General features: G+C 41.1%; 1 protein-coding gene across 4 annotated transcripts in view; it reads left to right on the top strand.

The window, feature by feature from the left end:
* Nucleotides 1–11,761, top strand: part of Spire1 (spire type actin nucleation factor 1) — a 102,278-nt gene that overhangs the window by 73,212 nt on the left and 17,305 nt on the right. For 2 of the 4 annotated variants that reach the window (XM_005356226.3, XM_013349543.2), the window contains exons 8-9: nucleotides 2,544–2,585; nucleotides 8,312–8,484. In XM_005356226.3, the coding sequence (XP_005356283.1) occupies nucleotides 2,544–2,585; nucleotides 8,312–8,484 (215 nt within the window). The remainder of the gene's footprint in view (nucleotides 1–2,543; nucleotides 2,586–8,311; nucleotides 8,485–11,761) is intronic. The other 2 variants (XM_005356227.3, XM_013349544.2) reach the window with 1 other exon arrangement.

The following is an 11,761-nucleotide window of genomic DNA, read 5'->3' as shown; positions in this document are numbered from 1 at the left end:
TTTTTCAAAAAGAAAGAAAATGATTATTCGGAGATTCTTGCTTCTACAATTCTGAGTTTAAACTAGTCTTTAACCTCAAATGGAAAGGAAGAGATTGCGTTGGGTTTTACTATAGACTTGTATTTTGGGGTGTTTGGTTAGGATATAATTGGCAGGATTAACTTGAAAAAACAAATTTCTCTAGATATTTTTATGTTTTCTCCTTGTAATTACAAGTAGAAACAATGCAGATAGTGGGAGAAATGTCTTAATGACTAAGAGAGAATTATCCATGGTCTCAAAATCCACTGGCATCCTCTGTGAGCACGGGCATTACAAATAACAGTGAGGGGTAAGGAATGACTCAGGCAGGAGAGCACCTGCCTTCAAGCAGGAGGGTTTGTGTTTGGTCCTAGAAGCCATATACATATGTCCAGCCTGGCGGTGCATGCTTGGAACTGCTGCGCTGAGGGAGATGGAGAAGGAGGGTTCCTGGGGTTCACTGCCAACCAGTCTAGCCTCATTGGTAAAGTCCAGGAGTAAGCAGACTTTTCTTTTTCCTTAGGCTTCTCCCCAAATAACCACACAGAGACTTAATATTAAGTATAAATGCTTGGCCAATAGCATGAGCTTCTTTTTTAGTTAGCTCTTATAAATTAAATTAACCCATTTCTGTGAATCTGTGCTGCTCAAGGCTCGTTTACCTCATGTACATACTTCCCATCCTGCTCACTCTGTGTCTCATGGTGTCTCCTCTGACTCTGCCCTTTGTCTCCCCAGCATAGCCATCAGCCAGTCAGCTTTTAATTTTATTCATTCATTAATTCATTCATTGGTTTTCTGAGACGGAGTTTCTCTGTAGCTTTGGAGCCTGTCCTGCTGTCCTGGAACTAGCTCTTATAGACCAGGCTGGCCTCGAACTCATAGAGATTCACCTGCCTCTGCCTCCTGGGTGCTGGGATTAAAGGCATGCACCACCGCTTTTTATTAACGGTGAGAGCAACTCATCATCACAGTGAATAGAAGGATAATTCGGAATATCCAGGCCACTGAAAGACTGTCTTAAAGGAGGTAAAAGCATCCTAATGGTGATATCCAAGCTTGTCCTTCAGCCTCCATACACAGATGGGGGAAACTTGGGGAAACAGGATGATTGGGATAAAGGAAGGTTGGATAGGGGAGCAGGGAAGCACATATTTTAACTCATAAAAAATAAAATTAAAAAAAATTATTTATTTATTTATTAAGATTTCTGTCTCTTCCCCACCATCGCCTCCCATTTCCCTCCCCCTCCCCCAATCAACTCCCCCTCTCTCATCAGCCTGAAGAGCAGACAGGGTTCCCTGCCCTGTGGGGAGTCCAAGGACCTTCCACCTCCTTCCAGGTCTAGTAAGGTGAACATCCAGCCAGCTTAGGCTCCCACAAAGCCAGTACGTGTAGTAGGATCAAAACCCAGTGCCATTGTTCTTGACTTCTCAGCAGTCCTCATTGTCCGCTATGTTCAGTGAGTCCAGTAAATAATGACATAAACTACAAAATCTACATTCTCTTGGTTTAACATTGATTATGCCTGAAAATCTTTCATCATTAATTTCCTTTTTTTCCTAGTAAGTCTGTAGTTACTGTTATTTATTGTTCCTCAGCCTCTATTTATGTCACTGGTACTTTTTTCTAAACATCTTACTATAATCCTTCACTCTTGTCCTTTTGGTGGTATATGGAGCTGAAAAATGAAAGCCTCAGTTAGGGATTTCACTCAGACCCAAAAAACAACAAAAAGGGGAGCCAAGAATGTAGCTGAGTTGACAGAGTACTTGTCTACCCTGCATTAAGACCTGGGTTCAGTTAGCTTATGGGGAGTGAGTGGGGAGATGAACTTCATTACCCAAGAATCGATAATATTGCTTTTGTATGATGTGGTCAGTTTACTCAAAAGTTATGTTCATGTACCAGAAAAGAGCTCAATAAAAGATACTAGTAGACTTGGTTGAAGAGTGGTTTGAGAATATGTATTATTTTATTTGCTATACTTAGCAAGGGAAATCTGGGATATAGTTGAGTGTAGAACTGAGTATTTTATTTTTTTGAGTGGTGGGTAGAAAATTATTCTCATCAACACAAAATCCCTGTTCACTTTCCTGAGACATCTAAAACTCTTGCACATTGCATGGAAATGCTTAAATTCTTAGTTCCTGGCAATCACATATTATCGTTTACAAGATACTTATTATTTGATGAACATAACTTTTGAATAAAACTGACCACTGCATACAAAAGGAATGCTATCACTTCTTGAGAGATGAGATTCATATTTTTTCTCATTATCTTGTTTTCATTCTCAGTGTATTCTTTAAAATGGTATTTTTTTCTTCAAATTGTTGTTGTCTGGAACTGGAATTAAGACTCTTGTGTGGTTTTATTATGTTTCAGAATTGTATCCACTAGCTTCTAGCCAGCCTCCAAGGACTGCCAGTGAGAACTCTGCCCCTTCCCTCTGTCCTGTCTCCCTGTGGATCCCTAATGGCTGAATTACTTTCTCTTTATTGTTTGTTTTCTTTTTTCAGCAATGCGGCCACTTAGCATGTCTCACAGTTTTGACTTGTCAGGTAAAAAAAAAAAAAAAAAACACAAAAAAACAAAAAAAAAGCACTTTCACACCTGACATGGGCTGTGTGGTTTCTGTGAATTACATTCATTTGTCTGCTTGTTTAGACGTGTCAGAAAAGAAAATTGAAAAGCTTTCTTCTAAGCTGTGGTCAGTAAAACAAAATAGCATACCTATTTCAGAGCAATCCGCGTAATTAAAGCCACAGTGAATCTGCAGCTCCCAGAAGAGCTGTGCTGCCTTTGGCAGACTGGACATGGCTGCTGCCTGGTACGTGGCGGCTCTCACTGGGTCAGACCTTTCCTGTAAGGAAACAGAAAAAAACTGTAAGGAAACCATTTTGAAGTGAGCTTCAGTGGGCAGAACTGCCGTCTGTGCCCTCTGCCTGTCATTCATGGCTCTGTGCTGGTCCCAGAAGATCACTGTCAGGGCTCTCTGATGTGTGCCCTAACTCTACAGTGTGCTTTACAATTCCTGTTTAGTAATCCGGGATAATGGTTAAATGAAAAATTGAAAATGACTATATTTTATTGTAAAACTAGCTCCTTTTTAAAATAAAAATTTAAATACATTTATGAGCAGATTTTCATTTTTTTCTTAATTATTATATTTTCAAATTCAATTTTTTAATTTCACAAGTTACCATTTCCAGCTAAAATGAGGCAAGATGTATTTTCCCAGAATGTTTCTAGAAATGTTATGGAATACTTCCTAAGTTAAAAAGAATTGTTGGCACACAAATTTATGCATAACAAGCCAGTGAGTTCCAGTATCTTTTTCTAGTGTCATTATTGAATATTTATTGTCTTCTAACTACAAGTTAGTTTCCACGTGTTTTTTTAATTTTCTGTTTGTTTTTGTAGCTCTCAAGCATGACTTTAGCAGTTTGGTCCTCATTAACTATTTTTGACTGACCACCAGAGAGCCTTTCTCTTTTCTCTATCCATTTAGCTAATCTTATTTATTTTATGAACTATGTGTTCAATGAACCTGTAAAAATTTTAGACTGGAAAATAAAACCAAATTTTTGGACCATGTGTGCTAGGCCAAATCTCTAAAAGCTAGCCACTGTCACTCTGGACATCTGCTGGGCACGTGTCCATTGGCCGGATAAGGAGTAGAAGGCCACCTAAACATAGGGATTGCAGGCTGGTATTGGCTGGTCAGGACAGCATGCATGCTCTCGAACATGCTTCTGCACGTGATTTCTGGTGTTCTTACAGGCTCATGGTGGCCCTGTGTCAGGAAAACCAGGGCAGAATAGTTTTGTTGTCAGTGTCCATTGTCTGCTGTGGTCTGTCCCGTGCCTTAGTGGTGTCCTGTATGTCCCCAGCCTCACTGTCGACTGCTTATGCTGCTTCCATAGTTTTCACTGTTGCGTTTGACTGTTGACTAAAATGTTCCAGATTATAAGTGGAAAAGATTAATCCATTCTTCCAACTTTAAAGGCTAAAGTACATCTTAGAAAAATGAGCACCCTAACGAGTAAACAGTCTAAACGTGTAGCGTAGATAATAATGACTTTGACCTTGAGTGCAGACTGAGATGAAGGGATGCATATTCTGCTGTTCAGGGAGTCTTAGAAATATTTCTTAGTGAAATCCTAATAAACCATTCAGCATCAATTAAGGTAAGTCTGATTTATTCTTCCTGTGCAAATATTAACTATTTAGTTCATGTTCTAGTCACGTTTCTTCCAACTAAGTAAAGTAGCAGACACAAAATTACTCAAGTATTTAATATCATGGGTATGCCTTTTAGATTCTGAATTTAAGATGTGACAATTACTAAAATCATCTCTATTTTATATTTTTAATTTTGTTCTACATACAGAATTTTTTTCTCAAGAAATTTTGTCTTCAAGAGTTTGACTGTTGCCATGTGTGGTGGCTCACACCTTTATTCCCAGGCCAGCCCGGTCTACAGTGCAAGTTCCAGGACAGCCAGCGCTACACAGAGAACCCTGTCTCGAAAAACAAACGAAGAAACAAAAAGAGCTTGACTATTCACTTAGTATACTGAAATAATAGTATTTATTGTTTCAACAGTAAATATAATAATCAAACTCCCTAAAATGTTGTGCTGAGTCTTATAGGAAATGATTCTTGCACGGTATCTCATCTTGGAGGTCCCTGAAGCCTCCTGGGAGAACCTTTTTACCAGTACATTCCCGTCAAAACTTTGAACTTACTATGGATGTTTGTTTCAATCATCTCAGGCAGTGAGCCACATGACAGCCGTTGGTCTCATAGCATCTTATTCAGGCAACCATCAAGCTCTTGGAAAGCTTCTCCTGTCCCCTACTCTGACAATGAAATGAGCCCAGGGCAGCCTTTGTCATTTAGTGGCTTTTCCTAGACTTCAGTTCATATGTCATTTTGCCAACTGCACTGGGTGGGCAAGACTAAGCCACCTCCCTAGGTCTTTACTTTTTTGAGTGTGTTTTAGGTCTCATGTGGTTCACACTTGCTGTGTAGCCAGGGATGACTTCCAACCCTCCTGCCTTCACTTCTAAGCCCTGAGATTACAGGAAACACTACTGTGCCTGATATTATGTGTGCTGGGGCTTGAACTCAGAGCCTGTACACACTAAACAAGCACTTTCCCAATGGAGTCCATTTTGTTTTGAGACAGGGTTACTCAGGTTTGCTTTGAGTTCACCTTACATCCCAAGCAGACCTTGATCACTGAACAAGGCCATTCCCTTGCCTCAGCCTCCCAAGTGCTAAGATTGCAGGCGTGCATCACCATACCACACTTTTATTTTTGCTAGTTGTATTAGTCAAGGTTCTATAGAGAAACAGAACTGACAGGATGAATTATACACACAATACATATTATATGTAGATAATATACAGACATATGAATTGATAGAGTGTCTTAACTTACAAGTTGTGGTCTGACTATCCCAACAATGACTTTCTTCTGTTGGAAAGTCCAAGAATCTAATGTTGTTTGGTCCAAGGGGCTGGATGTCTCCGATGGTCTTCAGTATCCCCGTGAGGGAGTGAACTTGCCAGTGAGGGTGAGGGCAAACAGACAAAAAGTAAGCATGTCCTCTGTGCCCTTCATATAGACTGTCACCAGAAGGTGTGGCGTGGTTAAGGTGGACCTTCCCACCCAGAAAGATCAGGATTTAGAGTGGGTCTCCCTATTTCAAATGATTTAATTAACAAAAACCCTCACAGGTGTATGCCCAGCTGCTTGGATTTTAGCTAATCCCAGATGGCAAGTTGACAACCAAGAATAACCACCACACCAACACTACTTAAATATTTTTAACCTAAACAATATTAAATACTATCAACACAATTTAAAAATTTTAATCTATCCTGGGTCTGGAGAGATGGCTCAGTGGTTGAGGGGACTGACTAATGAGTCGCTCTTCCAGAGGACCTGGGTTCGATTTCCAGTACCTCAGTAGCAGCTCACAACCATCTGTAATTTCAGTTCTGGGAGATCTGACAACCACTTCTGGTTTGTACAGGTGAATACCTGAGGCACATACATACATGAAGGCAAAATACTCATACACAAAAAATAAAACTAAATTTTTTTTTTTTTTTTTTGGTTTTTTGAGACAGGGTTTCTCTGTGGCTTTGGAGCCTGTCCTGGCACTAGCTCTTGTAGACCAGGCTGGTCTCGAACTCACAGAGATCCACCTGCCTCTGCCTCCTGAGTGCTGGGATTAAAGGCATGTGCCACCATCGCCCGGCTAAACTAAATCTTTTTTTAAAAAATTAATCTACCTTAAATGACTTTTAAATTTTCTTACGCAATAACATCCACAGAAATGTAGGTATGATACAATAGTCTGAGTTTTTTTTTAATGCAAGATAGTAAATGAATATATAGCCAATAAATCTCTTTGCCTTGACAGCATGAGCCCAGTCTTGGGAACTGGGTTTGTTCTTGTTGCTAAATCTCTTTGTGGGAGGTGCGTTGTCTCACTGGCTTCTGCTGGGACACGAGAGGCTGAGAAGGCACATGAATGTGCAGTTTGTCTTTTCTTCCATGTATTTATTTATTTTGGTTTTTTGTCTATGTTTTGTTTGTTTTGTTTTGTTTTGATATAGAATCTTATTATGCAGCCCTGGCTCTCCTGGATCTCACTCTGTAGACCAAGCTGACCTTGAACTCACAGAGACCCTCCTACCTCTGCCTCTTGAGTGCTGGGATTAAAGGCACACACAACCACTGCCTAGTCATAAAATTATTTTTTGTCTTGCTACTTGCAGTGTATTCCAGGCTATCAGGCTCATAATTAGCCTTTTTACCTTAGCCTTGTGAATGCTGGTGTTACAGACGTGTGCCACCATACCTGGCTAGAAATTGTAAATATTAAATAAGAACTTATCATTGTAATAAATAATGTCAAGGAAAATGTAAGAACACAGATATAAAGGGGCTAAAGATGTAGCTCAGCTGGTAGAATACTAGCCTAGCACAGACAGAGCCCTGGGTGAGATCCCCATCATCACACAGACTGAGCATGGTGGTGCACAGGAGAAATGGAGCATGAGGATCAGAAGGTGGTCCTTCTCAGCTACACAGTGAGTTCAAGGCCATCCTGGTGTACACCAGACCTTATTCCAAAAATTAATAACAAAATAAAATAAGAACATACTTAAATACTGAGTGTTTTCTACTTCAGGGATATAGATAGCACTTGTTGAGAGAAAAATAACCTTCAGTTACAATTTTTCCCCTCCCACAGTCTTTCTCAGTTTGCATGAAGCTTTCTCAGAAGCTTCATAGATGGTTCTGTTTGCAAAGAGCCGCTGATTGCTCTGAACTGCGCATTAACCTGCACTGTTTGCCACATTTTTACTTCTCTGATTTTATAGTTAGCTATTTGAGGTAATTCATGTTAAGTCTTTATTTGAAATGTTCAAGAAAATCAATTCCGTTTTCATTGGAGGATTCCAGGCTAGAAGACTAAAAAGCAGGCCTTGGGAATCAGCTCTGGCCCACACCAGTGTCAGTCAAGGGCTTGGGTTACTTAGAAGGAGAACTGGAAACTAGTGTTATCATTGGCTAACATTGACTGTGCTAGGCACAGAATGTTACTCACAGTTACTGACCTGCTTAATCCTCTCAGCTAGCTGTATCTGTACTGCTCTGCTTCTCGGGAGGAAGTGGAGATTAGGGAGCTTACCCAGACAGCTAGCCGTGGAGGAAGACCTCCAGCCCTGTCTGCATATGCCAACTGTATACTGCTACATTTTCTCCCACATGCTGAAGGTGTAAGCCCTTAATAATGTAATCTGATGTATTGAGATGTGTCCCAGATTCTTTGTGCTTACATAAATGTGCTTATATGAGTATAGATTCTTAACTTCTTTGATTTTTAGGACAAGACATTTTTAGATCTTATCCCTAGGGAGACAGTGTGTGCTGTATGTTTCTTCTACCCGGGTACCTTAGCATGAGTACAGCTAGCTGCTCTGAGCCTCTGTTTATTTATCTGGGAAACAAGAAGTCAAGGTCGTTTATCTAAGGTTTCTCCCAACTCTGAGTTCTAAACTACAAATGTGAATATATAATTATCCACCTTAGGTTTTCCTGGCAATAATCTGACAGTAGCTTTAACAAACATTCCATATGCACAGGCATGGCATCACTGTACTGAGCCTTTGTGTTTTATTTGACATGGAAATTCTGTCACCTGGTTGTGCTTCCAACACAGATTACCTTTTCTGTAAGCTTTTGCCTTTCTCTTACTAGACGTCACTACCCCAGAATCTCCAAAGAATGTTGGGGAATCATCATTGGCGAATGGAAGCTTAACATCTCAAACAAAGGAAAATGGACTGAGCGCTGCCCAGCCCGGGCCTGCGCAGCGGAAGAAACTGCTCAAAGCTCCAACCCTGGCTGAGCTGGACAGCTCTGACTCTGAGGTAAGGATGCCAGGCACGGAGATGCCCTCTGACCCTGTCCCCCACCCAGTGCCTTGAGCTGTTTGTTCATCTATTCATGTTTCAATCAGTAAAGGTATGATTGAAGTTAATGTGGCCAGCAGGAAGGATAGTTACTGTTACTACTACAGACCAGTGTGGTGGATATGCTTAGAAAATATCTACTGAAGTTGAGATCTGTAGTCTTAGATTATAAGTAGGGATAAGTCAACAGCCTTAAAACTCCTATGGCCTTGATCTTTGCTTTAAGAAGAGAAAATCAAGTTGAGACATATTTCTGTAGTTTCTTCTCCTCTGCAGTACACCCTGACACATGTACATCTATTCTTTCTGTAATTGTCATGCCAGCAAACAAACCTTCAGGAAGAGAGTTGTTTTCCCTGCAGTCTTTGCTTTACCCTGTGCCCTTCAGGGGAGAATACCCATCTACTCAGTTTCCATACCTGCACCCATGCTGCACCTCCTCCATCTGCTGAGTTACGACTGTCAGAATGGCGTGTTGCTGCTTGATAGGTCTTCACTGCCTGGCCCTAACTTACACAAAAATGACTTTCTTCTACTCTTCTCCGTGGTACATGGACACATATATATCATTGTCATTGCTGGCTCCATCTTCCCCATGTCCATCTGAGTTAGATATTACTACTTAATTCTTTCATTTTCAGTCACCACCACCATCCACAACACTATCAATAATATGGTTTCTCTACTAGAGGTGTTTCCCAACAGGGCTAGGGAGATGGTCCAGTGGAGTAAAAGTGTTTGCTATGCAAGCATGAGGAACTGAGTTAAAATCCCCAGCACCTAAGCAAAAAGCAGAGTATGGATACACCCATGCCTGTAACCCCAGCATTGTTAGGTTATAGAGACAAAAGGATCACTGGAGCTTGCTGGCTGTCAACTTAGCTCCAGGTTCAGAGAGAGACCTTGTCTCAAGGGAATAAGGCAGAGAGTGATATCAACAGATAACAGACATCCTCCTCTGGCTTCTTTGAAGATGTGTATGCTTGTGTAATCAAGTATATATAAATGCATGCCCGCGCAAGTGCACACACAGATATTCTTGTTACTGATATCAGTTGCCTCCCTGTCTTGCCTGTTTGATTTTCTTTTTGTTTCTGTGTATAATTCCCAGATTATACCCTGCACAGATCTTTTATCATTCCTCCTTGAACACTTTGGAAGACTCCATCCCGTACAGCAGATAGTTCATGTTTCATACAGATAGAGACGTCAGAGAGCCGCCCCATCCCTGCTGTGAGATGCTTGTGCCCATTAATAGGTAGTGCCCAAAGCAAGCAGTTAGGCCTGAGAAGGGAAGTGAATCTTGGGTGAAGAAACTTGGGTCAGTAATAGGAGAAATCACAGTGCTGTTGGGTGGTATTTTTGTACAGTGTAAAGATTTGTCACTCGTATTGTTTAATAAAACGCCGGTTGGCCAGTAGCCAAGCAGGAGTTATAGGTGGGGTGACCAGACTAGGAGAATTCTGGGAAGAGGAAAGGCAGAGATGCAGTTGCCATACAGAAACAGAGGAAGCAAGATGAGAATGCCTTACTGATAAAGGTAACAATTCACTGGCTAAACATAGATAAGAATTGTGGGTCAATTTAAGTTGTAAGAGCTAACTGATAATAAGCCTGGGCTAATAGGCCAAACAGTTTATAAATAATATCAACCTCTGTGTGTTTCTTTGAGACTGAATGGCAGTGGGACCAGTCAAGACAGAAACTTCTGTCTATGATGGTTGTGAGCCACCATGTGGCTGCTGGGAACTGAACTCAGGACCTTTGGAAGAGCAGGCAATACTCTTAACCGCTGAGCCATCTCTCCAGCCCCTTTGTGTGTATTTTTAAATTGATGTTTTTAAGTATAAGGAAAGATTAATCAAAGGTATATTCAGGAGTGTTGTGTTCTTATTTTTAGACAAAATTTTACAACTTCTCATTACATTAAATCTTTAATGTTTAGAAAGCACAGATATGCAGGTGACTTATTTTAAATCGGCTGTTCACATTGGGGCTTTGTATTATGTTACAAAGTTTCTATTGATGGGGCTGGAGAGATGGAACAGCAATTAGTAGTGTTTGCTGCATACACACAAGTACAGGAGTTCAGTTCTCCAAATGGTACCTGCCCCGGGTCCTCGCTCTGAGTGTGTAGAGAGAACACTGGGCCCAGCACTTCATCTTTGTTAGCTGTCAGTGTAGCCTCATGTGCTGGGGGTGTCTGCAACTGCATCCTTTGTGGGGTGAGACAGCCGGTCCTTTTTTTTTTAATATTTATTTATTTATGTATACAATATTCTTTCTGTGTGTATGCCTGAAGGCCAAAAGAAGGCACCAGACCCCATTACAGATGGTTGTGAGCCACCATGTGGTTGCTGGGAATTGAACTCAGGACCTTTGGAAGAGCACGCAATGCTCTTAACCACTAAGCCATCTCTCCAGCCCTAGCCGGTCCTTTTATCCACTACCAGGGCTGTCAGCTCGTATCAGTGCCACCGGATGGGGACAGTTGATTTTGTTGATTTTAAGTCTTCTGGATACAAAAATAGGAAGTGAGGAGCACAGTTTCCTAATTTGGCAGATTTTTATCTCTGTACTCCTCTATTAATTTCTGATGTCAGGAAATCCCTAAACCAACATTGATTTGCTTGGTCATATTTGCTTTCTCATAATGGCCATAAATACAAAACTATTAAGTGTTTCCCATATCACATAGTAGACTATTTACTTTTGCTGGTGTATTTTGTTCCCTACTTCATGTATTTTTCCACTCTTCTTTTTACCAAATTTTTATTCCTCAGTTTTTTTTTTTCATTCAAAGTTTACATTTATTGAATGTCTTCAGTAAGTATCAAATGCAGAAGCAAAAGTGTGGTGGCATTAACACTCCAATTGCTTCTAATTTATACAGGAATTAAAACATGCCTGATGAGACACATGTTTGCTAGGCACTGCCTGTTGAGAGACTGAAGACTCTGGAAGGACTAGGGACGCCTCAGTGCTGATTACGGGCATATAGCAGACAGGCAGGGTACTTGCCATGTTTCCGTGGGATGTTGGTCTTGCTGTGCCGTGGCATGCTCATGTAGTTCTCGCTGGGCAGACTCGTCATGCACACATCTTCCTCCCCTTCATTCCTAACTGCCTGTGTCTGTGGTGGCTCTGCTGACTAGCTGAGGCTGTACAGTGAACAAATTTAAATAGAGAGGAGTCTGTCTCCCTCCCTCCCTCCCTCCCTCCCTCCCTCCCTCCC

This window comes from Microtus ochrogaster, chromosome 18, assembly GCF_000317375.1.
Source record: "Microtus ochrogaster isolate Prairie Vole_2 chromosome 18, MicOch1.0, whole genome shotgun sequence".
Lineage (NCBI taxonomy): Eukaryota > Metazoa > Chordata > Mammalia > Rodentia > Cricetidae > Microtus > Microtus ochrogaster.
Note: the sequence above shows the minus strand (reverse complement) of the source record. Positions and strands in the feature narration are given on the sequence as shown.